The sequence below is a fragment of the Falco biarmicus genome, chromosome 2, assembly GCF_023638135.1.
Source record: "Falco biarmicus isolate bFalBia1 chromosome 2, bFalBia1.pri, whole genome shotgun sequence".
NCBI classification, from domain to species: Eukaryota; Metazoa; Chordata; class Aves; order Falconiformes; family Falconidae; genus Falco; species Falco biarmicus.
Window position 1 is genome coordinate 45258352 of NC_079289.1, and position 27697 is coordinate 45286048.

The 27697-nt window shown below is 39.9% G+C and overlaps 1 protein-coding gene across 2 annotated transcripts in view; it reads right to left on the minus strand.

The window, feature by feature from the left end:
• Window positions 1-319: 319 nt before the first annotated feature.
• Window positions 320-27697, minus strand: part of TBC1D4 (TBC1 domain family member 4) — a 57023-nt gene continuing 29645 nt past the window's right edge. For both annotated transcript variants that reach the window (XM_056329843.1, XM_056329844.1), the window contains 9 exons: window positions 18797-18957; window positions 17697-17906; window positions 13918-14076; window positions 12226-12384; window positions 11558-11802; window positions 8554-8713; window positions 6121-6290; window positions 3538-3714; window positions 320-2593 (listed from right to left, as the gene is read on the minus strand). In XM_056329843.1, coding sequence (XP_056185818.1) covers window positions 2375-2593; window positions 3538-3714; window positions 6121-6290; window positions 8554-8713; window positions 11558-11802; window positions 12226-12384; window positions 13918-14076; window positions 17697-17906; window positions 18797-18957 — 1660 coding nt within the window. In that variant the 3' untranslated portion in view covers window positions 320-2374. The remainder of the gene's footprint in view (window positions 2594-3537; window positions 3715-6120; window positions 6291-8553; window positions 8714-11557; window positions 11803-12225; window positions 12385-13917; window positions 14077-17696; window positions 17907-18796; window positions 18958-27697) is intronic.

A 27697-nucleotide genomic window follows, 5' to 3' on the forward strand; every position in this document is an offset into this window, starting at 1 on the left:
GATACAGTGTCCTCCTCCTCCTCCCAAGCTAGATGTGCAGCGCAGAGTTCATCAAATTACTATTCCCAACATGCATACGTACCAAATGAACTGCTACAGAAGAAAAATACCTTTTAATCATTTAATCTTCAGTTAAGAACAATGTAAGACTATTTTCCCTAATTGGAATTCCGACCCTTCCCATGTCCTTCTACAATTCCTGTAGTTCTTTTCTCCACAACTAGAAACTAAAAACAGATGCTTTTTGTCTTTCATGTAAACAGCACTATTGAGAATGAGATTGGTACTTGAGGTGCAAAAAAATAAAACTAGCCAGAGGTCATGAGAAATGCAGCAATGACATTTATTGGAATTACTCCAGGCATTACATGAAAAATTTTATAAGTGAAACAGAGGATAAAGCACGTTCAGTGCATCTTATTACAAAAAAAAAAAAAAAAGAAAAAAAGAAAAAAAAAAGAGATGTATCTGAATAACCTTGATTCTTTGTAATAAATGCTACTGCAGTTCCTGGGATTGGTTTTGTATGTACACGCCAGCTAAAACTTACTCTGAACAACACTGCAAAGAACTGTCTTTTCACTTGGCATTTTTCCACCTAGGACAATATAACGTTCTTGAAATATCTAGACAGATTCCACAATTTTACACACAATGTTAAGACCTTTCACCCTAACTGTAAAAAGAAGGATTGTTAAGTAAATCAGTATATTTAATCAAGTAAAACATCACAGAAGTAAAAAACAACAAAAACCAAACCTAGGAGACCCCAAGCCCCTAAGTTCCACAGCAGCGTGCAGCAAATCAGCATTGTTGCTCCTCACTTTCATGTTAACATAAAGCATAATATTTAGAAAGCAGTGATATTCAGTCCTTGCTTTCTAAATTGGACAAACTTATGCATAAAGACACTGCTGGATTTGGCACTTTGCTTAATTGTTTTTCTTACTAAAAAGAGTATGTCTTTCCTGAAATACAGTATAAATGGTAAGAGATAACATGAGCCACTGTAACACTCAATTAACGGTTCAGACATGCACTCCAAAGTACATGTCTATTACACATTTGTCTAAACCTTCTCATAAATTCCACTCAAAAACATTTTCAAATCTATGTGCATCTTTTTATACCTTTATAAACATATTTTCTCCCTTGAAATGATCAGAGCTTACCCACCTTCTGCCCAGAACACAAGAATTCATGACTTTTGTTTTAAAAAGAAAACCACAAACTAGTATTAAAACAGGAATAACCTGGAAAGCATTATTAAAACGACACCTGTACTTCAGAATCCCTTTTGAAATGTATACCCACTGTGTAAGCGAAAACTGAAAGGTATATAACATTTGAAACTTGCTTGGTCCTCTTGCGTGCACTTATGCTCAACTTCCTGCAATCTGCCTCAATTTTCTCTTCAAATAAAATTTAAGAATAGCTTTCTGGCTCCCACTATGATAAGACAAGGCTCCTTGCAGTATTTCTTTGGTTAAATGAGAACTTCTTGCATGCCTGACTCTTACGACAGCAAGTCTCTTGCAGAAAATTAACATCAGGATCGCTCACTTCCTCCCGTCATCGTGACCAACCCCGAGACAGGCAGAAGCAAACCGGCCAGGAAGGAAGTAGCAGTCACTGTTAGCTCTTGCCTTTACAAGTTCTGCGAGCGTGTATAGATACCTATTTCTTAGCTCTGAGTTACAGAGGCGGAGCTATGACATTATGCTTTTGGTTTCCAGTTCCAACATGCGTGTGTAATTACGTCGCTGACGGCGACAGCCCAGGCAGCAGATGGCACAAGAGCTCTTTCCGCACGAACCAAGCCATGATACTTGTTCTGCTTATTGGTCTGCGCGCACAATGTCAGTAGAATTAAAAGAGAGGCACACATGAGTTCACACAGATTTTCCACAGAAGATGTGAAACATGCTGCTCTTTGGAGGGAAAATTACATTCTTTTTTGTTTTTTTTCTTCAAGTATTATTCAACATACATATATATAAAGACACACTATCCTCATTTTGCTACAAGACAAGCACATCCAGAGTGAATTTGCAGATCGCCATTATCTTGGCTTTGACTACTGAAATTTCTCTTTTCCTTTAGATCAACTCTAAATATACATCTACTCATCATAATTACATATAAGAATCCTTTATTTCCCCCTTGCGATTTATTTACAGAATCATAAAAAAATTAATAGCCTGAATTTGCATACTGACATTTGAAGGCCCATCTGTAGCTATGAGTGTCCCAGCACTAGTTTTGGGTAATACTGTTGCCTATTGCTAAGTCCTCTGAAAGCAGCATACTCATCTTTTCTTTCCCTTTTTTTGAAAAAATGCTGCCTAGAAAACCTTGGTTTATGGCTTACTCCTTATTTTATTTTATTATTTGGGTTGTAGTTTACTTCCTTCAGGAGCAGTTCACAGTCAGACAAAACTTCCGCTGGCAAATACTTCATTATCTGCTCAAGAGTCTTTTGATATGTTATCTTCTCCTGTTCCAGGGACTGAATTACAGTCTTCATTTTGTTCTCTCGAGTCAAAATAGTCTCCAGGTTGGACTCCAGACTCTGAATTTTAGCATGAGCAACCTGTAAACAACAGCATTATCTTTATAATAAATTGAGACGTTCTGAACAACCTTTTTTTATATTACGACATGCTATATAATATGGAAAGAACTTTAATTACATAGATGTTTCTAAAAGACATCTGTGTAGGCAGATGATACAAGGAATGCCTGCTGTGTATCATACACAGAATCTCCTTATAGTAACCAGACCAGATCAATCTGAAGGATTCCCAAAAGCTTTACAGAGGGAAGGAGACATGCAAGTTGCAGCAAACAACGGACAGTTGAGAGTAACAAGGAACTGGAGCTGCAAGGAGAAAAAGGAAATCAGCAGCTATAGTAGAACTGGAAGAGACAACTTGTCTGACAGTGACGGAGCAATGGGAACCCTATGTAATAAAGTAAATTAGGATGGAGATTAGAGGGAAACAGAACGTCAGTGTTAAGTCTAGAGGCAGACAGTGTTCACTATTTCCCAACAAAAGACTTATAGCTGCTTCTGGGAAACAAAAAACAATGACTAGTAATCAGAAACCCTGGACCTCAGCAGTAGCAAATGTCTCTCTGTGAGAGGTGGGGGAATTCCAAACATTCCCAGGAAAAGGCCCAAGCAGAGGAATGAAGAAGGTATACAAACAAAAAGATGAAGAGGTTAAGGAATTGAGGAAGATGCGTTATAGCATAGCACTCTGGAAGAACAGAAGAGCATTGATAGAGCCTTTCAAATCAGTCACTCATATTTATTCTATGTCCTTGGTGCATTTTCAGAACAGACATAAAAGCCCAGGTAGCCACAAATAAAATAAATAAATAATAATAATACTAGTAAAAAACCCAAATGATCCCTGTTTTCAATACCAAAAGAAAATAGCACAACACCCTGAGGCCATAAACACAAAAACTGGCTATTGGCTGAATCACAGAAATGATCTCTCCATGCGTTTGTAGTCTTAAATCATTTACCTGCAGCTTCTCCAACAAATCCATGTTTTGTCTCTTCAGATGACTGTTTGCCCTCTCCAGCTTCTCCAGGGGTTCACCTTCATCACAGGGATTCACATTTTCCTGCAGTTCATCCTGAAGAACGTGGTACTCTACTTCGTAGGCGTGGAGCTGTTTTGAAATATCCATCTCGAACACCTGCCACGAGAGAAAAAAAATATTTTTTAAACTACAATAGAGAGCACATATTCCACGTGAATGTTCAGCTAAGAGGCAACTCTGCTCAATTAACTTAATGTTTTTTCCTGTTCCTCTCAAAAAGTATTTTAAGGGAGAATCTCCAGTTAGAGCATTTTAGCATCTAAAGTTCTTATTGGAGCCATAATAAATCAGACTTTAGAAAAATCGGATCATCGTTTTTACCATTACCAAATACCATCTCTTACTATGAGATATATCAGCAGAAAAGTCTTATGTAATCCAAGAATTTTATAATATGATCAAGTCTTATCATCTCTTACTCAGGAATATTAAGAAGTTCAAGAGGAAATTTTGAAATTCAAGTCTCACCAGCTTGTGATAGGAGCAGGATCACACTATGAGGAATAATAATCTAGGAATATCCGATCTCCACCCTCAAAACTGGATCTCTTGACTCCAAGTGCCCATTTACAGACTTTTACAAGAATACTCTTCATGGTTACAGTTTCCCTGTGCTCTGTCTCTCTGTGAAGATACACTATTTTCTTGTTGGGATGCTTTGGTAACAAAGTGAAGACTATGGAATTGAGCATCTAACAGTGATGAGACCACATGACCCTTACCTGTTTATACATCTAATCACAGCCTCTCAGCTTCTGAAAGTTACCAAATAGTTTAGGCTAGGAAAGGAAGGATGTCTACAGTGACATTAATTTTGTTCCTTGTTCTAGAGATTACAAACATTACAGCAACAGAGCACACACACACACACACACACACACACAGATCCCCCAAACAAAACAGATTCTGCATTACCTTCACTGTTCTTTAGGTAATTCAAATGAGGTAAACTTTAAGTTACATACAGTGTTCAAACTGGGCAAGTGCCATTTTCCTCTATGAGGCTACCTGGTCAATTCTTTGTGTACTGTAGTCCTGCATGATGTCTACATATTTCTTTTATTATCCACTATAAAAGGATGGTCTTGGGAATTACAGCTCTGAGACAGCCAAATGACCCCGTTCAGCCAGCCTAGGTGTAGGAGCAATACGATATAGGCAGTCTACATGTGCATGCAGATCCAGAAGGCTATTCAGCATGAGACCACACCACAGGCAAGCAGGCAGCCTTCATCTCAGAGCTGAACTGACCCTGCATATAACCACAACCACCTCTGCTCAGGTAAGATCACCCATCCTTTACTCAATCAGTCTTGTCTTTGCACAAAGCCACTTCTACCATGCTCACCACAGCACAATTGCTCTGCAACCCACGCAGACCACAGACAGAGATTTAATTTCTAATAACATCAAAAATATTGAACTACCATCTCTATCATCGCCAGAATCAGTGAGTTGTGAAGATAGACGTTGAAGTGCCTGATGCTGGTTTAGCACAGCAATCACAATCACTGCAATAAGGGAATGAAGATTTACATGTCATCTAAAAATGAATTCTTAACCGACAGCACCTGAAATACACAAGCATAAACCAAACCACAGGAATGCAACAGTGTTAACTGCACTCCTGCACGTGGATGTGGTTTTCTAGAACTCTTCTATTACCTCCAAACTGTCACCTGAACAGGAAAACTGCTCAAAAAGCCCCTTCACAGTTAAGGTACTGTACTGAGGCTTACTTTCAATTTGCAGCTTCAGTGCAGAGGAAGATGATGTAGAGACATGAAGATCCCAGCCACTGACAGTATTTCACAAGAAGCTTTTCCTATACCAGCATCAGTAGTTCTTTGTTTCTCTTCTATTCTCACCCTAAAAGTGATCCCAAAGAGGATGGAAGCTGCCCCCACAACAGAACAGCAAAAGTTTGCCTGACCTTGATTTTATTAAGTATCATGAAAACAGGGCCTCACCAACCTCCTAACTTGTAGAATTTTAAGTTGGAAGTATCAGCAAAGTTCCCATGGGGGTACCTGGCCCCGTGCAACCAGAAGTCAGAAGGATCAGGAGGAGAAGTTGCTGTGATGCTGCCTCTTCCAACATGGCAAGTTGCGGTTCCTGTCACAAACTGCTGGACTGCCCACCCGCTAGCAGGGAGCAATAGCTGGCTTTAAGTTTGGAAAATAGGCTACTTTTACCCTTCTGATGGTGATGTGAAATTTATAAGCAAAGTCATGTTTTCCCAATATCTGAGGCACGAAATAACCTTTGTACTAAACCTTGAGGTAGCAACTAAAGTCTTGCTAGAATTGCAGTTCAAAACCCATTGAAATTAGCTCATATCCTATTTCTATACAAGTTACTGGGAAAATTACTCATTTGCATTTAAAACCAAAAGGAACACACTGAGAAGACTTTTACCTATGCCTTGGGCATGATTCATTTAAAGTACACTAAAGGGGGGGGGGGGGGGGGGGAAGTAAAGAGCAGTGAAAAACAACTTACCTGAGTAATAATTTTTTCCATTTGAGGGTGAGTCATATCTGGAATAGTGGTTTTAAGAAAATCAACAGTGTTCTCAAAACTCTCACATCCCATTATAGATGTTTCTTGACTGCTAAGCAGGCTCAGTGCTACTTTAAATATGACTTCTGTTCCTTGAAGAAAAATAATGTCTAAAAAAGAAAGTAATTGAAATATCTTGAAAACGTGAGCTAAAGTAATTGGGTAAATACATGTATTTGCTGGGATGTTCTTTGTAATCAATCATAACACATATTTATTCAGTTCAGAAGTGCAATCTGTCTTATTTCAACATGAGGTTAAAGCATATAAAAGCATTTTCTGTCACCTTACAGACATGAGAGAGCATTAAAGAAAATACAACATGCCTGTTACGTCTGTAACTGTTACCTGCAATAAGCATTTCATTATTGTCTACTATAGACTATTATAGCAAACTATAGACTGTTAGCTAACTGCTAACTGGTTTTAAGTGTATTTATGATTGAAAAGCAATTGGGAAGTGGATCACAACACAACATACTGAAGTTTTACTGTTTTCTACAGGCAAAAGCTAGTCCTTAAAAAATGATCATGTAGATTTCATAACCAAACACATTATTCTCAAAATCCACAGTAGTGATCACATTGGCTGTAATTTAAGCCCAAACCCCTTACTTTGAGGTATAACTACGTGAATGTGAGGGTGAAGTCCAGGCTCTGCAGAAGTCAGTAGATACAGACTGTACAGAAACTGGAAACTTGTTCAGAGTAACTAGAAACTGTCTCAGTGGCAGTGGTGGAGTTGCAGTTACCGAGGTGAACGCAGCACATGAGCAGTTCAAATAAGCCTCCTGTACTGTTGGCTCTGTCACACCACCAAGAGCAGGGCTCCATGACTGAATAAACTCAACTTCTGATCCTGACGCGGAGACGTTATCACTGGCGCTAATCCAGTATCAGAGGGGAGCACCAGGACACTCGTGAGGCAGCCATCTCACTCATACACAGTTCCTAAAGGTCTCCCTTCTCAAGTCTATGATGCACATTCAAGCAGCATAATTTGTGATGGGTGGACACTAACCATCTGTTAGTGGTATCTGACAATGGCCCATAAGACACCAAAGATGCAAGAATCCAAAGCATTAGGAAGTAAAACAACTCAGTGATTTTGATTTTTAAAATGGGAACATGCCTTGCTCAGCTTATTTACAAAGAAAAGAATGCTGACGCTCCCCACCCTTAAAAAATTTGTTTTCCAAATTCAAAGCCTACTGAAAACAAAAAAAAAAAAGAAAAGAACAGTTCAGCCTTGAAAAACAAATCAAAAAAATCCAAAACACTTGAGTGTCCCAGTATTCAATAATCTCACTGGGAAAGAGAGGCACCGATCGTGCATACCACTGAAAAACAGATACACCAGTCTTTGGTTCACCTAAAGAGCAGTTAGAAAAAGTTTACTGTAAAAGGAAAAAAACCTCTGTAATGGAGAAATCACTGGGTCAAAAAAAAATGAAAACCAAACAAGCCTCTCTTCCCCCCCCAACCCCCCCCACCAAACAAATTAAAAACCTAACTCACTCCATTAATAAAACATGAGACAGAAGTCAAGTTGAATTTCATCAGAAAAGACAAAAGGTGTTGTATGAAAACAGAAAAATCAAATGGGAAAAAAGTCTGATTCAAGAGGAAGTACACAGCATATGCTCCCAGTTTTTTGGTGCATATCTAAGCACATTGAGTTTCATATTAACATGTAATTTTTTTTACATGTATCTGCACTACTAGAGATTTGATTAAGCTGGCAGCTCTTACTGACAATAAAAGAACACAAACCCAGGTACCTGACATGCTGATAATGTAAACACTACAAGGCACAATCAATATTTAAGCTTCTGCACTAGACATTATCTGAAGAGGAGTCATGAAAAAACCCTCTAAATGGAATAAGAGGCATTCTAAGACTAGGGAACTATTCAATACATACATGAATACCTGAACCAGCCTTTAAGTTCAAGTTTATTTGAATTTTTATTAGAAACCACTTTAGAATCAATTATTCAGAAACATGTTCTTGAAAACCAATGCATTCTCTTTTTTCAGTTTGCAAGATGAACTTTTCTATAGATATAAATGGAATACTTGGTGCATAAAGTACATTTGCAACAATAAATGTCCTGCTGTTTACCCATCAGAAGTCCCTTGGCTAGTAACAGTAGACATACTTAATTGCTCAAGTCCAATGTTTCAAAGAATACATTTCAGTTTTCCTTTTTGAAAAGGAGCTGACATCCCACCATGAAGAGCACTGCTACTTGCCACGCAAAACAGTCACCCCAAATGTCCCAAGTATGTAGAAAACTAATCCCTGAGAGTTTCAAAACACAATGGACAACATTGTTCTTTTTATTATTGCAACAGAATAAACTTTCTTACCAAATACTCTGGCTACAAATCCTAATGGGAATTGAGATGCGAACAATGTAAGAAACCACGGTGCAGCATAAAGACTGGGACTGATCTCATTTTCTTCAAGATGATTATACAGGTCTCTGTGATAATCATGAAGGAGCCTTGAGAGCTGATACATCTGAATCTACAGTGCATGAGGGGGTTGCAGGGGGGAAAAGAAGTAGAGAAAGAAAAGTTCAGCTTTATTTAGTTTTCCACACCATTCACATTCCACTTGAGGGAAAGAAACTCTAGTACAGACGCCACTGTAAAATGAAGCTTAATTGTTGCCTAGGGCCTCAAGTGATTTCTACTCACACATAAACAACCCACCCCTAATGAATTAAAACCAACACAGCAGTCAATAATAAATAAGAGTTTGAACCTGATTATTAATGAAATATCATTTCAGATTCACAGGCTTAAAGTAAGAAGAGAATATATTGATCTAACTTTATCAACAAACCAGAGCATTCAGTCTTGCAGCAATGAAAGTAGAAGTACCTCTTTTAAGATGCCAAAACTCCCCATTATAGAGTTGAACTATTTCTGGCTAAATTTACACATTTCAGCTTTCATCCTTTGAATCTTGGCAATAATTTTGCTGCATTTAAAACTCCTCTGCTACAATCATCACTTTAGACTGCTTCTGTCCCCACAAAGTACATTAGATACAGTGGTCATTAGAGGTGTACCACATACATACTTCCCAACAAACCTCCAACATGCCAGCGGTCCAGAAAAATTTAAGATACTGATACATAAAGTGCTGTTATACAACCTGTAAAAGGTTGCAAAGCAAAATGGTTAGAAGTTGCTACTCATTGCCAGAAATATCACTTTCTGCCAAATTATTTCCTTGCCATTTTGATAGTTTATATTCCCTAGTAAGTCACTCACAGCACAGGCCAATGCTTCCATCATAAAGCAGAAGATGGATGAGAAGCAGACATATATTGATTAGTTGTCAGGTCCAGCTTTGCTGTCAACAGTGCCTCATGCTTCAGGTGAATCCATTCCTCAATAAGAAAATTATTTCTTGGATCCATCTACTTTCCTGCTTTTAGTGGTTATGATTCTTCCCCACCAAAATCTGACTGCACTTGATACTATTATCAGTCAGCAGTTTCCGCAAGCAGACAGATCACTTCTCATTAAGACAAATTAGCTAAATTTGTGCATGCGTTTTGAGTTCTTACATTAATTGCCAAAGTTAATAATTAAGCACTGTTTGGACAGCATTGATACAAAATACATTTACATGTGAAATTAGAAGAGTATTGCAGAGGCCATACACCAATTGGATGAGTTAATTATGAACTAAGGATCTAGATTACTACTTTTTCCAGATAACAATTAAAAATGTAAGTCAAATAAGTTTTCATTATCCTAAAGAAACATACAATGCTTGTCTGCTCAGGACAGAAGCTAACTCTGCATATAAGCTTACTTGTGTTTCAGTATTGTAAATGCGAAAGAATTTGCAAGTACTCTACTCCTGTTAAAAAGCAAAACAAAGGGTTAGGCTTTAGTGAGATCCTTTAAGTCATCCTCAATAGTCTAGTTTGTCTTGAGCAGACAAAACTTGTACTTTTGTCTAGAACAGAATAACTGCCTAGGAGCAAACTGTGGGGTAAAGAGAGGTCATTTCATTTAAAGGGCAAACAGTACTATACAACCAGTGACCTTTCTCGAACGTAAAAAGTGTTCTTCCTAAGAGCTTCTGACAATGAAATTTTCAGACTCATTTAAATCAAAAGGTAAAATCCTGGATCTCTGAATGTTCCCAAATCATCAGAAGTCCTTGACAGTCTACAGCTGCAGTATAACATACAAACACTAAGACAGCATCTTCTAGGCGAAAAAAATCCCACAACCATGCATTTATCACACTTAGACCCCACTGGTTCAAAACTTATTGGGGGGTTGGGGGGGAACAGGGAAGAGGCAGAATGATGCTCTTTATGACTCTGTGGCTTTTCACCCTTAATTGATCACAACAAACGTCTTATAGTATACTTACAGTCACAGTAAAACACTCCTCTCTACCATTTTTTTGAATAAGCATATACAATTTCTTTAACTACAATCTATTCTATTTTTCTGGACATTTGCCAAATAAGCACCTAAAGTGACTGGTCATGAAAATTGGACTGAAACTCCTACTTCAGTTTTTATGTAATTATAAGTGTTTGCTATGCAGGGAGCATGGGGAAAAAAAAAAAAAAAAGACTTTTGTATCTGCCTCTTAGTTTTCTCTTTCTCAAATGTGGATTACAAGATTTAGCTCAGCAGTGGCGTATCCCTTTAAATAACTATATGCTCTAAGCCCCAATTATTATAAGTTAGTGGACAGTTGCATCCCAAGGTGGAAGTTTTCTCAGACTTTAAACTGTGAAGTTTATACAGATCTGATTTTCTGTCTCCTTCCAAAACAGCCTTGAGTATCTATAGCTAGCTGTTGAAAGACTAATATTGCAGAACATGCATCGTTTCTCATCCAAAATAAAAAGATTAAAAACTGGTCTGTTGTCTTGCTGTGTTGAGGGTGGTGAGGCAAAGGACGATGAGAGAGGTGCAAATGACAAGGCAAGACAGAGCAGCCCCAAGTACAAATGCCTGCGGAGTACCCTGACCGGCCACTGGGTGTCACTATTGATTTGCCTTGGAGTTACAAGAGAAAAATCTACATCTCGGTGCTCATGGACTGAAGAAAAATAAAATCAAATTTATTTTTAATCTCCATCTATACAGACGCAGACTTTCCAAACAGTAAATGGTGGGGATGTGTGACAGGAAAATTCTGCAAGTTCTGAACTTCTCTGCTTGCAAACTGAGAGGCAGAGAGGGGCTCAACAACAACTGCATGCACCTCATAACTTCCAAAACCGCGTAAGAAGCTTCATAAGGCCCTGAAGAACGAGCAATCTCTAAGAGCTCAAAACTCATTTAAAACTCTGGTTTGCTTTAGTAGGAACAACTGACTTACCTGTAGTGACATCATGTCTGGCCTGTACTGTTTACGGAAGCCAAGGTCATACATGAGGAATTTCAGCATTTCAAAGGCCTGTTCTTCACTCATATGTAGAAGCAGCACTCCAGCTACAAAGCTGATACCTTGACAATAACCCACTTCTTTGTCCAGCAAAGAGTACGCTTTCAGGAGATTAAAGAGTGATAGCTGTCCTGCTCCGAGGTGGGCAGAAAAGTAAGGATGCGTAGGGAATGTCCGTCCTGACATAAAGAGAAAAGAGTAATCACTACCCAGTTCTCCTCAAAAAATCCTAGATCCGTCTGCCAGCACTTCTTTCTTTGCTTTCATATGCAGGTTGACTTTAGTCAGATCAATCTGTACTTTACCACCAATTTTAGACAGTATCCATTGAGCTAATATAATATTCTCATCTGCATTGAACCAGCAGAAGCAACTGCTTGATATCTCTTTTCAGACAGATGTATAAGAGCATAAATACAAACAGCATAACCTCAGAAAACATCTGCTTAGAGGACATTCAGTGGCAAGCACAGAATGCATCCTGACATAGGAAGTGGTGCTGATACCTCCCTCCAACAACAGCTTCCATTAACTTTGCTGTGTTTTTACTCAAAGACCCACGAAACAAGTCAGAAAAACCTCCCAGCTACAAACAGACGTACCTAGATCTACAAGGATGGCATGCTGTTGTGCAGTCAGTTGTTTCAGAAGTTCTTTGTAAGAGACATCGGGAGGCTGCTGCTTGTTTGGCAGTCTGTGTCTGACTCGATGTTGCACAGCCAAAAACTGCCAAATTTCTCCCCGACGACTTTTTGGTACACCTGCAGGTCAGTCAGGAAAAGAAGAGGCCTAAGCAGGGCCATGTTTTTATAGTGCTATAACACAAGAATTTGCTTTGTCATAACCTTGGTCTATTATAACCTTGGCCAAACCACTCTGGAAGATCCCTTACAGTCAGCTTGAGAAATTGTCTGCTCTGCAGTGTATTCACTCACCAGCCACAGTTCAGTCCCACTAACTAAACATTAACTACAAACTAACAGTACCTACACTGGGCAACTACGGTACCAACATCACTTGTTCTGCCACTTCTGAGCTGTTATAGCCTCCAGCAGGAGAAGATGCACAATCACACACAGAATGCAGTCCGGCCTGTTTAGAAAGGCTGAACTAAATTCACAGGTATAAAACACAGCGAAGTCCACCTCCTCTTCCCCTTTCCAAAGGGCTGCTCATATCAGTCCATAGGCTTGGAGAAAGATGTACAGACTATAAAATGCTCAGTTCAAAACTAAAAGCATTAACGCTGCACACCAAAAGGAAGGACACAGAACCACTCATACTGAAAGGCATCATTTCTCTCAAGTCAGCCAGGCATCTGTGAAAGCATAAACTAAATTAAAATACTACTTTTGGACTTTCACACACATCCCCCTTCGAAATCTGACTCTGTAAACTGACCTTTGAAAGTCAAAATGAATTGACAACTCTTCTAATACTTTCCAGGCAAATAATTATTTAACAGAATATAAGTTAGAAAAGGCATATCCTTGTTCCCAACTCTGAACTGCAGCCCAGCAGCAGAAGATAGGGCAGCAAGGTAAAGTAATTTGCTTGCAGTCTTCTGCATGTCCCTAACCGGAACCACCTTATTTCTACCACACTTTCCTTCAGAAGCAATTTAAACTTCCCTTCTGTACCACAGCCAGATTACACTGAAATATTATTTTTCAGCATCTGTAACACTGACGTGAGCTTCTATGGAGGAGAGCACAGTGGTGCAGACTCCATATCTGCATTACACTAACAAGGCCCTATGGCTCCCCTTCTAGGCCACAAAAAGATCTTCAAACCAAAATCCTCAGCCTTTCACTTAAGGAAATAAAATACTAGAAGACCATATTCTGACTCCCCAAAGCTTGGCTGCGATTACCCTAGGGTTTGGGCACAGTCCACATTAGAGATTCTGGTCCTGCCTTCTTAGTAAGTAAGTAAAATTAGAGCATCTGAAACTGGCAGTTGGATAGCAGCCATGGACCAGAAATCAGAAGGTCACAGTGTTAGCTGCGGAAGCTCCAAGTTTAATCTTCAGTCTAATAATACATGGGCACAAGACACTACTTTCAGGAGTATGAATATACATATTTCTGCATTGCTGACATTGTTAGTTGCAGGCACAGCACAACCTATTTTCTGTTTGGCAGCAGGAGGTGGGTCCATTTGTAGAAAGAAGGCAATTTTTTCATAATTTTGTGCTACTGGAAAAACTGTACTGCTGGCAGATTTCCTTCAGTATCAAAAAGGAACAACAAAAAAATCTATCTTCAGACTTCATAGTTAAAAGACACAAATACCTTCTTTCAAAGTGGAATGAATATCTTCCATGTCACATCGGATTTTGGCTCTGCAGTTCAGCAACTTCTTATCCCAAACATTTATGACATCTTTCTGACATGTACCAACTTCATCATAGTCCAGTTTTACTTTTCTTGATTGGAGCTCATCTCTGCTTGCTAGAACACAAAGAAAGAGCACACAGAAAAACAGAACATCAGAAAATTATAAAAGACATCAAATATGCAAACCCAATTCAAGTTAGATATATCTACCTGATAATCTGTCTAGGCATAAATACACCTTCTACAATTTATCAGCTGTTAGCTGAGATGGGGCCAGTCTTTTGTCATAAGATCCTGCAGGCAACAATTTAGCTTCTGTTACTGGGCCATGAACATTAGTAATTCATGAAGTACATGAAAACATTTTTTAAGGCTTAGGGCAAGAAGAAAAACCCACTCAACACAACTTCACCACATCTGCTGCTTCTCTCAACTGCAAAAACACCTTTGATAATTTTTTCTCTTGTTTATATTGAACATTACGATTGTTTTAATATGGAAAGTCCCAACCATATGAATGTTTCTATTAGAGATTTAGGCAAGCAAGCAGGCAAGTCTTCTAAACTGGAGTCTGTCACGTTGGCTCCAGTTTTTATGTGTTCCTTAAGACAGTGGCAAGAGCTCTTGGCCCTGCTACCTGGCATCATCAAACTGACAAGAAGGAAACAGAATGAACCAACGTGAACCATATCCAGGAAGGTATATCTGGGCTGAGCACAAAACTGGTGTTGCTGTAAACTTAAAAGGTTTGTTGAATAGAACTTTGCAAAAGAATAGAATATTGCAAAAATATTTATCCCAGAGGACTCACTATTTCTGAAATAAAGCTGCACTGTTACTCTGGAACTTCACGAAGGAGTAGCTTTTATGTCCATTACTGAGAATTAACTGTGGTTATTTTACTACACATGATACGCATGCAGAAAATCACTCCCAATACCTCATACTACTAGTGTAAAAAACTAGAATGAAGACCTGAATGTGTCTTAACTTACAGAGATAGGTTTAATTATCATTGGACTGAATTGTACATTTCACAACATGACCTCTGAAAGCTGCAAGTGATTTATCCCAAATTTGCCTTGATCTGCATGCAGTACTCGCTCCTTGGAGGAGACTCCTTCCTCTTAACAGTTGTATCTCTGTCCCCATCATCACCTCAAGGTGAAAGCAAGCTCTCACGTTTTAATACAACCTGCAAAACAAAACAATCTGTTCCTTTTCCTAGTTATCTCGCTTTGGACATAGCCAGTATTGAATGAATCCATAAGATCATTGCCTAGCCCACTCCAAAACATAGGTGACATTATTTCTAGAAGTTGTATGTTACACCTCTGAGATCCTATCTGTTCAAGACTACAGGGGGCTTTGTATAAACAACTATCATGCAACGTGCAGCACACTTCCATAAAAATGGGAATGTGATTGCCACAAGAATCTGCAGTCCAACTGGGACAATTTTAAATGCTACCTTATTGCTTTATGATTTAATCCGAGAATGCTCACTCATAAGCAATATGACAGATTCAAGACAACAGTAACATATTTCAGTGTGACAACGAACTCCAGGATTAAGTGCATAGGTTATCTTTCTCTGAAAAATACTCTGGCTCTGTGGTTAACCCCAGTGAAAGTCAGCAAGCTTGCCTGTTGATTGTACCTGCCTTGCCTACCATGCCACCCTTGGCTGCTTGCAACCATCTTAGTTAATGTTCTTCCTAATCATTGCTAGGTGGCCTGCTACTTTTTGTAGTTCTTGTATTTCTAGGTGATCTATTGGAAAAAGTAGTGTGAAGCTTCTCAGAAAAAAGCAAGTTTGTGCAATTCACAGAACTTACCTTCTGTAAAACAAAGAGCTAATAGTATTCAAGTCTCCTCGACAGCAAAAGGAATAGGAAAAGAAGTTCTATTAATATTTTGTAAATAAAAATCAACAAAACATTAAGAGAAAATCACTAAAAACAATTCCACAGCAATTCCAGTTCTAAACCAGTCATATACAGCTGAATAAATTCACAGCTAGGAACGTGGCTTCAAGTAGAGAAATAGCTGCATTTCTGTTATTACATTTTACATTTCTGAGATCTACATTTAATTGCAAGCTAGGATGCCAACCACTGCACAAACCAGTACTTTTTTGGGATGCATCAGTTCTGCATATGCCTGGTCCGTAAAATGGCCCGTGTTACAGCAGCCCAGAGGAAGGAAGCCTACAGATAGGCATTGAGACAGTTTACTTTTCACCCTTTGAAAACAAGGTGATAAATTCTAGCTAGCCAGAGCACCAGTTTCATTAGCAGTACTTATGAACCTGCATAGGAGAATGGAGATACGCTTCTTGGATTACAAACCAAGATGTGGGCTGGCAGGTAAGTGCCAGTTCGGAGTCTCCACTGCTGACACTCCTGTTTTCACCACAAATAATCAGGCAGGAATAACTTAGTTTCTACATATCCGTTACAGAATGGAAATAACTTACAACTAAGTCTTAAGGAACTGAACTGATTATGATTTTCAGTACCTCCAGTAACGCAGGGCAGGTACAGAGAAGAGCCTGTCCCTCAGCATCTCATACTACCAGAGGGAATAACATAAAATTAGTCACTACAGCAGATGTCCAGCTTCCCCACCCTACAACAGGAGACTAACCATTTGCTAAAACAGTAAGTGAAGATTATGGCTGAAGTTAAAGCAGACTTCTCTGTAGATGTTCCCTATGAATCTACAAGGTGACAAACTGTAGAGAGAATGCACAAAGAAATATGCTACTTGTGCAGGAAATACATTCAAGGATGTACGTTTGTAGGGACATGGAAAGACTTCTGTCCTACTGTTTTTCCTTCCTCTCTCTGCCTTCTCAGTAAGCATCACTAAAGAAGGAAAAAGATTTAACTGACCTTAACAAGATCGTTATGTTTTGTTTGAAGAATCAGACTACCACATAATGAAGTTATAGACCATATAGGAGAAGATGAGGGCAGCAATTACAGAGATAACATTTGAAAATGAGAGAAAATTTTCAACTTGCACCAAAAGCTGTTAATCTATTATACCGAAGAACTTCTATAAACTAGGATAGACATTGCATACTATCTTTTATTTGTGCGAGTCTTGACCAGTCATAATAAAGTATCTTAGCCAAAAGCTCAGGCAGCTGACAAGTCAGCTTGGCCAACTTCAGATCCCTCAGCAAGGGCACTCAATTTTCAGTGTACAGTGTTCATCATTCAAGAAAAGAACTTTCTGACATACTTCATGAGCCAGTTCCTAAAAATCATATTTGCATTTGAATATTTATAAATTACCACTGTGATGTGGTTAACGCAGGACAGAAAGCCTGGACAGAAATCCCATACACTGCGAAGGACTGTAATGAGATACAGAGGGTAAGGTTTACCATACTTGAATGCTCACACAGCATCTGTTCTCTTGCCTCCACCTCACACTAGAATTCCTAGACTTAGCTAAAATCCAGACTGTAGAAACTTTTGCCTAATGCGCACTAAAAAAGGAAAAGTTACCTTCTTTAACTGAGGTGACTCATTAATAAGAGTTTGCAGGCAGACAAAGAACCTGGTAGACTTGAGATAAGAGTGGGTAAACACATTTTTTTCTAGCACCGTTAACCAAAAAGTCACAGAACCACATCTCTGAGGTGCCCAACACCAGTACAGTTTTCAGCTTCAGGCAGCAGAATTTGTAATAGTTTTTGGGGTATTTTCTAAGTAGCTAACCTTCCAGCTTCTGGTTTTCTTTTTCCATTCGAAGTAACAGAATTTGTTGATGAATGGCTTTTCTCCACAGACTTTGTAGTTCTTCTGAGTTTTTCCTCTCTCCAGTTTTATCCGGACCATCCTCATTTTGCAATACTAGAACAAGAGGGTCCTCCTCGAGGGGTGGAGCAAGAGGTGATAATGGTAACAATTCACTTCCATCATGACCATCTGCAAAGAATCAGAAAGCTATTACAGGAAACTCAGATTGCTTGACGTATCACAAAAATCTAAGTCACAGTAGAACAAATATAGCTGTCTTCTACATTCAGCAGTGAGATGCTTATTCCAAAGAATGCAGTTTAGCAGTAGAGAATTATTTTTAAATAAAGTGTTTTATTTAAAGTTTTTTTAATTTTTAAAATTAAATAAAGGTAAATAAAAGGTCAGCCAGTATTTCAACCCTTCTCCCCTCTAGCTCCTTCTAGAGTTACAAAGAGGTGTTTATCCATAAAGTTTCCTTTACAGCTGAGCTTGTTTACTGCCATGATTTACCGCAGGCTCTATAATAAAAGCAACTTTTTCCATCTGCTAAGCTGCACTATAGGCAGTGCTACAGCACTTCATGGTTACTAAATGAAGACTTCGTCATTTACCTACGGTTGTGAATTCTGCCAATGGGACTCTATCAACAGAGCAGGATTTCAGGTATTTCAGAGTTTCCTACTTTAAATGATCTAAAGCTGTAAGAATTATTAACACAATGAACAGGTGCTATGTGCGGTACAAGGACAAGGCAGAACATAACACTGCTGTTACGTAAACACGCTAGGGTAAAAATATGCAAACTGTTAAAGAGGCTATCTTTGTCAGCAAGAGGTAGTTCTTCATTTGCTTGCTACCAGCACAGCCATGGGAGATTGCAATTAATTTGATTTTGATGACAGAATCCTGTGTTCAAAGCAACAAAGACCTAAAGCCAGCTGAGTACAACTGATTTCTAGCAAGGCTCTAGCAAGCTGACTCCCTTCTCCCTTTCATATTTTCGCATTGCAGTTCACTATAGTAATAACTATTCAGTAACAACTGCTTGTTTATTTTCTTTAAAAGCACACACAGACCTGGATGCTGCATCTTGGAAGAAGATTTATTCATAGGTGAAGCTACCTGCAGGAATATTCTCCGCCGCCAGGAGATGCGGCGAGGTGTGAGCGTGGCCCCCACAGCATTTAGAGATTCACTGCTGCAGACGGTTGATGTTCTTTTCTTTCCCTCCCCATCACTGAAGGAAAGAAAAAGCAGATGGGGTGATCAAAGTCAGTCATCTTTGGAGGTGGGGGGGAAATAAAAGTCTTTATTAAGTCTGTCTAATGTACAGCCAAACCTGCAGGAGTATTTACTGGGAAGTTTTAGAAGGTAAAGTGTGCTCTATGCGAGCTTCACCCTGAATACAGATGTGCCCAATTGTTTTCTTGTAACACAGTGCTGTGAAGTTTGCAATATATACCACCAGGAAGAACTCATAGCATTCATGCAGTGCTCAACTGGAAGCTTAGAATAAAAGCTAAGAGAAAAGAATGGTAATATTTCACAGAATGGTTGGGGTTGGAAGGGGCCTCTGGAGGTCATCTAGTCCAACCTCCTGCTAAAGCAGGGTCACCTACAGCAGGTTATGCAGAATCATGTCCAGGCAGGTTTTGAATGTCTCCAGAGAAGGAGACTGCACAGCCTCTCTGGGCAGCCTGTTCCGGTGCTCTGTCACCCTCAAAGTGAAGAAGTTTTTCCCCATATTTGGATGGAACCTCCTGTGTTGCAGTTTGTGCCCATGGCCCCTTGTCCTGTCAGTGGACACCACGGAAGAGAGTTTGGCCCGTCCTCTTGACACTCGCCCTTAAGATATTTGTATGCATTGACAAGACCCCCTCTCAGTCTTTTCTCCCCCAGGCTACACAGTCCCAGCTCTCTTGGCCTTTCCTCATAAGGGAGACGCTCCAGTCCCCTCATCATCTTAGTAGTCCTCTGCTGGACCCTCTCCAGTGGTTCCTTGTCTCTGGAACTGGGGAGCCCAGAACTGGACACAGCACTCCAGATGTGGCCTCACCAGGGTAGAGTGGAGGGGGAGAATCACCTCCCTCGACCTGCTGGACACATTCCTTCTGATGCCCCCCAGGATCCCACTGGCCTTCTTGGCCACCAGGGCACGCTGCTGGCTCATGGGCTACTTGCTGTCCACCAGAACTCCCAGGTCCTTCTCCGCAGAGCTGCCTTCCAGCAGGTCAGCCCCGGGCCTGTCCTGGTGCATGGAGTTGTTCCTTTCCAGGTGCAGGACCCCACACTTGCCTTTGTTGAACATCATTAGGTTCCTCCCCACCCAATTCTCCAGCCTGTCCAGGTCTCACTGAATGGCAGCACAGCCTTCTGGTGTACTAGCCACTCCTCCCAGTTTTGTATCATCAGAAAACCGGCTGATGATTCAGCCAGTTCTCGATCCACCTCGCTGTCCACTCATCTAACCCACACTTCCTGAGCCTATCTATGAGGGTGTTATGGGAAACAGCAACAAAAGCCTTGCTGAAGTCAAGGCAGATAACATCCACTGCTCTCCCCTCACCTACCCAGCCAGTCATTCCATAATAGAAGGCCATTAGGTTGGTCAGGCATGATTTCCCTTTGGTGAATCCATTCTGACTGCTCCTCATAACCTTCTTTTCCTCCACATGCTTCCAGATGACCTCCAGGATGAAGCTGTTCCATGACCTTTCCAGGGATGGAGGTGAGACTGACCAGCCTTTCCTGGGTCCTCCTCTTTGCCCTTTTTGGAGACTGGAGTGACACAGGCTTTCCTCCAGTCCTCAGGCACCTCTCCTGTCCTCCAGGACCTTTCAAAGATGATGGAGAGCGACTTAGCAAATAACATCTGCCAGCTCCCTCAGCACTCATGGGTGCATTCCGTGGGGACCCATGGATTTGTGGGTGCCAAGTTTATCTAGATGATTCTCCTCAACCAAGGGAAAGTCTTCCTTCAGTGACTCCACGTTCTCTGTATCTTTCATCACCAGGGCACCCATCTCATTCAGCAGTGGGCTCGCATTTTCCTTAGTCATCCTCTTCCTACTGTTGTACCTGAATAAGCTCTTCTTGTTGTACTTGACATCCCCTGCCAGATTTAATTCCACGCAGACCTTAGCTTTCCTCATTACATCCTTGCATATATAGGAATTCTGACATTCCTATGTTCCTCCCGAGTGGCCTGTCATTTTTTTCACATTCCATTAACTCTCTTCTTCTGTTTGAGTTTTGCCAGAAGCTCCTTGCTTATCCATGCAGGCCACATAGAAATGTATTTACATAATGATTTTAAGAGTAGCTTATGTTGCTGGAAGAGGCAAGGAGAGGATACAAGGAAGCTTTGCTGGGAGATCATTATAAGAGGACACCAGGCACACTTCTCTACTGACTATTGCCAACGGAAAGGACATGTAGCTTTTGTAAATACTTGAGCCACTTTCAGAAATATTTCAGCATTTTGCATCTGTGGTAGTAAAGTAGGTACATAGATCTCATATAGCAAAAGGTATGTTAATTATCCATCATAAATCCTTCCATGGAATGTCAACAGCATGACACACACTTACAGGCTTCTTGGGAAGACAGCATCAAATATGCAGAACTGTGTCTGCAGCTTCATCTTCATCACAAGGAAAACTGCTAGATCAACGCAGCGGTAGCTACACTCAGACCTTCATGCTGTGAAGAATTTTCATGCTACAGTGCAAAGTCCCTAAAAAGAGTTAGATGAAAGGAAAGCCTAGCATGTTAAGTGTTCACTACATTTTTAGTGGTAGGTCAGATGCAGGTAACTGCATTTGCCAGCTGCAGTCCGTCTCCCCACGCGTGGCCTCCACAAAAGGAGAGATCTGCAAGGGAAGCAGACTATGAAGTTTCACCTACACGAGTCTAGCAGCTAGATCATCTCAATCAGCGCTTTTCATATCAAATACTCTGTGCTGAATGATAACGCACCAAGCTAGAATTGGCCTCTTTGGCGATCAAAGCTGTCCCTGTGCTAATGATCTGCAACAGCTCCTTGACATCTGTAAGCCTCAGTGAGAAAACTGGACTCACTACCATACACAGGTATCAGACCTTGCTTCCATATCCTGGCAGGGAAATAATTATGTCTTGAGGTTCGCTTACACAGCATTAGGCACCACCCCTGCCCTCCCCCAAGAACAGTGCTAAGGACTGGGAGCCCTGGATAACAGACAGCCTGAATTATTCTCTACTCCCGATTTAGCTTCTACAGTGCCGCAATTCCCTATGCATCATACTGTTAGTAGGTGATCTCGGTAGAGCCCCGTGTTGCACTAACCAAAACAGCAACAGAAAACTCTGAAAATCTTTGGCCAACTTACAGAGTCTTTCATGATGGGGTAACCAATGCTTGTGCTAGCCAAACATCAACTACAAAACTAATATTGAGTCTAGAGGTGTTTTCCAAAGGTACTGCAGTCCAGCAACTCTTCGAAATAAGGTATTGAGTTTGGATGTATTAATGATTATAAGTCATGTTTCTATAAATAACTGTAATGAAACTACTTCTCTCTATTTCAGGTCTTACATATCACATGTTAGAACACAAAACCTGAGTAATTCCAGGGCTTACTAAATAGAAGCTACGTAACAAGAGAATGAAATCTTCCTTTCTGCTGCTGTGTACAAAATCAGCTACTGTGCTCCTAAATGTGCAGGCAGTCCTAGGAATAGTGTACAATTTATAGCAGTAAAATTTACACGGAAGTCAGAATAAGACAGGGGCTATTTTAGGGTATGAAACAAAGCCGTTTATGTCATTTCAGTTGCAGAGTTTACAGTGGGATGGATTAGTCACACGTGCTGCCTCATGAAGTGTACAAATCATACAGTTCTCAGGACCCGTATTTCTGTTGTTAAACCCTCTCTTCCAAAATCCCCCTGATATTTCAAGCAACTAACGTTAATCACTCTCTCCTTCAAAGAGCTGTATGATGAGCGATTAGAGGAAAACTTTTGAAAGTCTCATGTGCGCACCTTGCCGTATTCAATGAAGGCAAGGGCACCTGTGAAAACACCGAGATTTAGCAAAGTGAGGCTGGAAAGTGAGCAAAGGAAGTTTCCTCATTTCAAGATAGACAAGTCCCAGCCTAGTATCAGATCTAAAGGCATGAAACAATACCCTAAAGAGTAAAAGCAGGAAGAAGTCAGAGTAAAAAGATAGCATCTCCCATTCCATGATGAAATGGTTCAGAAGGCTGGTACAAAAAACAGATGAGGTAACTCGGTTACATATTCCCTACCTCAAAACAGAAGCTGCACAATACTTACTCCCTAGTCTACAATCTCTCACACCTAAACTTAACTGGCTGGCTTGGCTCTTGGTCATATTTGCAAGATTACTTCAGGTTTTAAAATAGCCGTGGATTTTAACAGCCAGGCAGGTAGATGCTCTGCTCAGACAGCCCAGCAACACATCATACAGATCCTCTAAAGAACATGGGGGTAAAGAAAACTGCGTATCTGACCATTAGCTATCAGCTCCCTGCAAAATGAAGAGGTTTATTAATGTGAGCAGAGAGACTAAAAGCAAAAGCAACTCCAAAACAACAGCAGCAACTTCTTAAATGGAGTTCAGTCACTGCTATGAAAAGCAGAGCAGAGTTTTCACTACCCCTCAACCTGGGGAAAAAGACTTTCACAACTTCCCTGTCAGGGCACCGATACCAAACCTCAACACAGAAAGGATAAATTCTCAAGAATTCTTAAGAAAAAACCCTGTTGTGATAACACACAGACTTAAACATCTACATGGGAAACATGTTGCAAGGTCAACTAGCAGAAATAGTCCATTCATCAATTCCAGTTTTTAGATGACATTTTCCACTTCCAAAAGAAGTTGCTACCTCAAACTCAAGAAATGTATGCATGTTCTATAAACTATGGATTGTAGAGCCTAGACACTGGGGAAAAGCAGAGGATGAGTATTTCTTGGGTTATACAGTAACATAGCCACCAAGAAGAAAAAACAGACAACTACTCTCTACAAGTTCCTGTCCTGCTGCCACCTACCAACGACTAAGCGAGACAAAATGCACCTGAGTCAATGCACTGCAAATTAAGAGATGGCAGCACATAAAATCTTAACAAATTACAGAAGAGACACTAAAAAACTCAACTGCAAAGTAGGACATGATTGCAAGAATGGATTAAAAAAAAAACCCCACACTTCACTCTTACTCATTCATTTTAAGAAAATGACAACTACATTACGGTACAACTTCCACATCACAGTATTTTAGCTTGGTAAAACAGACATATGAAAGGCCAAAGTCACATAGTTCAATAGCGAAATTCCACAAAATGGAGTATTTCTGATTTTTTAATAATTTTTTTCACTTAACACACCTCCTATGCAGCTCCTGAAAACAGTAACAATGTAATACTCTATAATTGAGACAAATGCATCACAGTTCAATTTGAAGAATAATGGTTCTCCGTAAGGCTACTTAGCCTATGCTCCTTACCCAACACAGAAACGAAAATGCATTCATCAGTTTGTACGCACTAAAACAAGAAAAGCTATAAATTCAATATAATGCCTCCAATATCTCAGTCTGTACTTTCATTGTTACACTGTTACAAGTGACAACCTAAGTACTCAAGAGTAAAGAGTACAATCATCTAAGCTTTTTATGTCAGTACCTGCAACTCAGTTTGACCAAAGCACCACCCCATTCACTATTCTATCAGACAATGCCCAGTATGAAGATGACACAGCTAGTTGGTCAGGGGGAGAAGAAACCCCCAAAACTTGTTCAGATTACAAGCATCTTTATTGCTTGGTTTCAGTTTCCTAAATCTCTTCCCAAAACTGTTCTTCACAATGCTCCTAAAGACTGATGACTGAAAAAATCACAAAGCTACCCCAATTCTTGTTGAACTCTTTATCCAGTACTTACCTAAACTGTTTTGTACTTGAGTCCATACAAGCCAACTGACTTGAGAATAAATACTGTTGTTGCTCACGCCAAGGTTTGTATTTTTCCCCAGTTCACTTTCATTTCAACTTCTTCTCTTGATTGCTTTAACTAGCAGCTAAGTCAACTCAGTCTCCTCTGCAATTTTGAGGCTGAGGTGATACAAAATCTCCCAGATCAAGTACAGAAAGACAACTAACATTTCAATTCCCAGGACTTAAGCTAGCAGAAGCCTATATGTAAGCCAAATACATGAAGTATACCTCCCCTCTGGGAAGAAGAAAAACTAGTTCCAATCAGTTTACACCTCTCTATTTATTGTCACAACTGTCATATATTTTTATTCTAAATAACTCCATTCTGCTATTTTGTTTAAAGCACATTAAGTACTTAACTTTTTTTCATGAGAAATGAAGCTGTTTTAAAAAAGCAATCTGTTCAAATTCAAGTGGCAATAAATCAGCTTCAATTATCCCTGCATAACAATGCAATGAAGGGAGACGGTGTGGGCTAGTGAAACCTATGCTGAAGGTTGTTCCATTTTTAAAAGCGCTGCTTTTATTTTTGTATTAAAAAACAACAACAACCCAGATCCTTCTAATAGTCTAATTTTCAGGAGTAGCTTTGAATAAAAGCCAGAAATTCCAGAAGTTACAGAAATGAAAGTTTAAAAACAGATGATGCTCTCAAATCCTCTTTGTTCACCTCCTTGTTGGCAGGATATTTTTTTTTAATCCTTATGTGTGCTTGTGTTCAATATTAAATGCTACACAACATACTTGTCAAAAGTCGAGATTATGCAACCACTTCCACCCTAGACTTCTCTCTAGACAAATGAATTGACCATGCAGTAACAACATTCTGAAGGCACATGCCAATATCGTTTTGTTATCCAACTTTACTATACTGTTCATTCCTTAAAGCAGAAAATAGATCAGTGTTTTCTCTCTTCCACAGAAAGCATCATAGTAGTGATCATTAGAATCTGACTCAAAAAGCTCAGCCTCCCCAAAAACATTTGGGAAAAAAAGATGTGTCTTTCACCACAGTGAACTTATCTGGAGAATAATTCTTATTTTTATTTTTTCTCCTGGCTTTAGGTATCTCTAACACAGCCATTTAAATCCTAGCAAGTCAACTGAGGCTTCCTTTTTATTGGAGGTCAAGATACTTCTAGGGCATGATTCATGCTTTCTAAATGAAGATGTTCCCAGTGACAGGCACAACTGGCTGTATTAGTGTTCAGGAAGGACCACAGATGAACAGGCAGGATCAGTTCTGTAAATGTCAGAATATTAAAGACAATCACATCAGGATGAGAGCAACTGTGCTGCAGAAACACCAACACCTCTCCACTGACTAGATGAGAATGAAGCCGTCTACAATCAGGCGAGAGCCACTGTACCCTGTATCTCCAACACCCTAGAATCAGTTTCTGAGTTTGTGACCGTATGCCAAATGAGACGTAAATATGGTCAGGATCATCTTGTATACATCATTCAAAACATATACAACACAGATAATAAGCAGAATTGCTTTTTAACTCCCAGGTCTCCAGCTGATCCTGGCTTAGTGTTATTTGCATAGGCCCATCTGACTGCTATAAATCAAATATCTTTCTAAAATGAATTCCAAATGAAACGGGCGCTGCTCCTGCACATTGAAGTTCACCAGACCACAAGAAAAGCTACCTGCTGCATCATGTGTTGTCTCAAAGTTACATGATATGAGAAGTCAGACTATAAAGAATTTTTCTCCAGTGCAATGTGGCCAGGATACACTTCTAGTAACCACGTTTATTCTTAGAGAGGAAATTGCACTGAAGTTTTAATTAGGGTTCCTAACAGTTAAACAGCTTGTAGTCTTCAGATCGTAAAGGGCTACCACGTTAACCTAATGTTCACTCACATGAGCATGCTAAGAACACCTCATATTGAGCCTACTGGGACAGATGATGGTCCTCCCTGTGAAAAATTCCCAAAGGAAAAAAACCCCAAAGAAACAAAACAAAACAACCCATAAGAAAAACCCTACTGTAAAAAATTTGAACTTCCTCTCATTTGTAAACCTCATGGCACAACGCACATTTGCAAGCTAAATCAGGGAAAGTTTAAAGAGTTTCAGCCACTGTCAGCTGGACAATATATTTCATTCTCTATTAGCCAGCTCAATTGACAGCTGGATTACCCAAGTCACTCTCATCATCAGCATTATCCATCTGGCACTTCTTTCTGACTATATCTGTTTTAATCACCTCATGAACCCAACCAGATGTCAACACTTCACCCTTGCTACTGCCATTTCCTTACCATTACAGTTCAGGCCCAGTTGCTCCCAGCGAGACCTATAGCTAATGAGACCCCATTTTCATAGGAGTTTTCACACAAATTCAAGATTAAATGGTGTCAGAAACCTGTATACTATAAAAGCTAAGTAGAAACAGGGTGGTCTTTTGGGAATTACTCCGAATTTGAAGATCAACCCACCTTGCAGTTCAAAACTTCATTATAATGAAACACAGTATCTTGACCAGCATACAAAACCAATTCCAGAAAGAGTTATAGCCTCAGAAATTTCAGCTTGGAATTTGCTGGCATTATAGTACAGTTTTAGTACAATACTCAATACCTACATTCCCCAAATCCAGAAAGCTAGGTTTAATGGGATCCAGCTGTTTGTACAAACTGACCTGGGCAGGAGCTCAGCTTGGACCAAGCCTGCTAACTGATGGGAACACAGAAGCAAAGTTGGACTGGAACCCAAATAAGAGGTAGTCTGTAAGAGACAGGTTTTGGGGTTGGTTGGAGTTTTTTGTCCATTTCTCTGCACACCCTGAGTGTGTGCTCATTGGTTTCTTTAAATTCAGCTTTCATAATTCACCTGCTACTTAGCCCAGTGCTACCACAGCATAGTAGGGAATGGAAAATCTAAGCATCCCATGCACTCATACAGTAACTATTACTGGACACAAGGATTAGAACAGGCGATATTAAAAGCCTGCTTCTACAC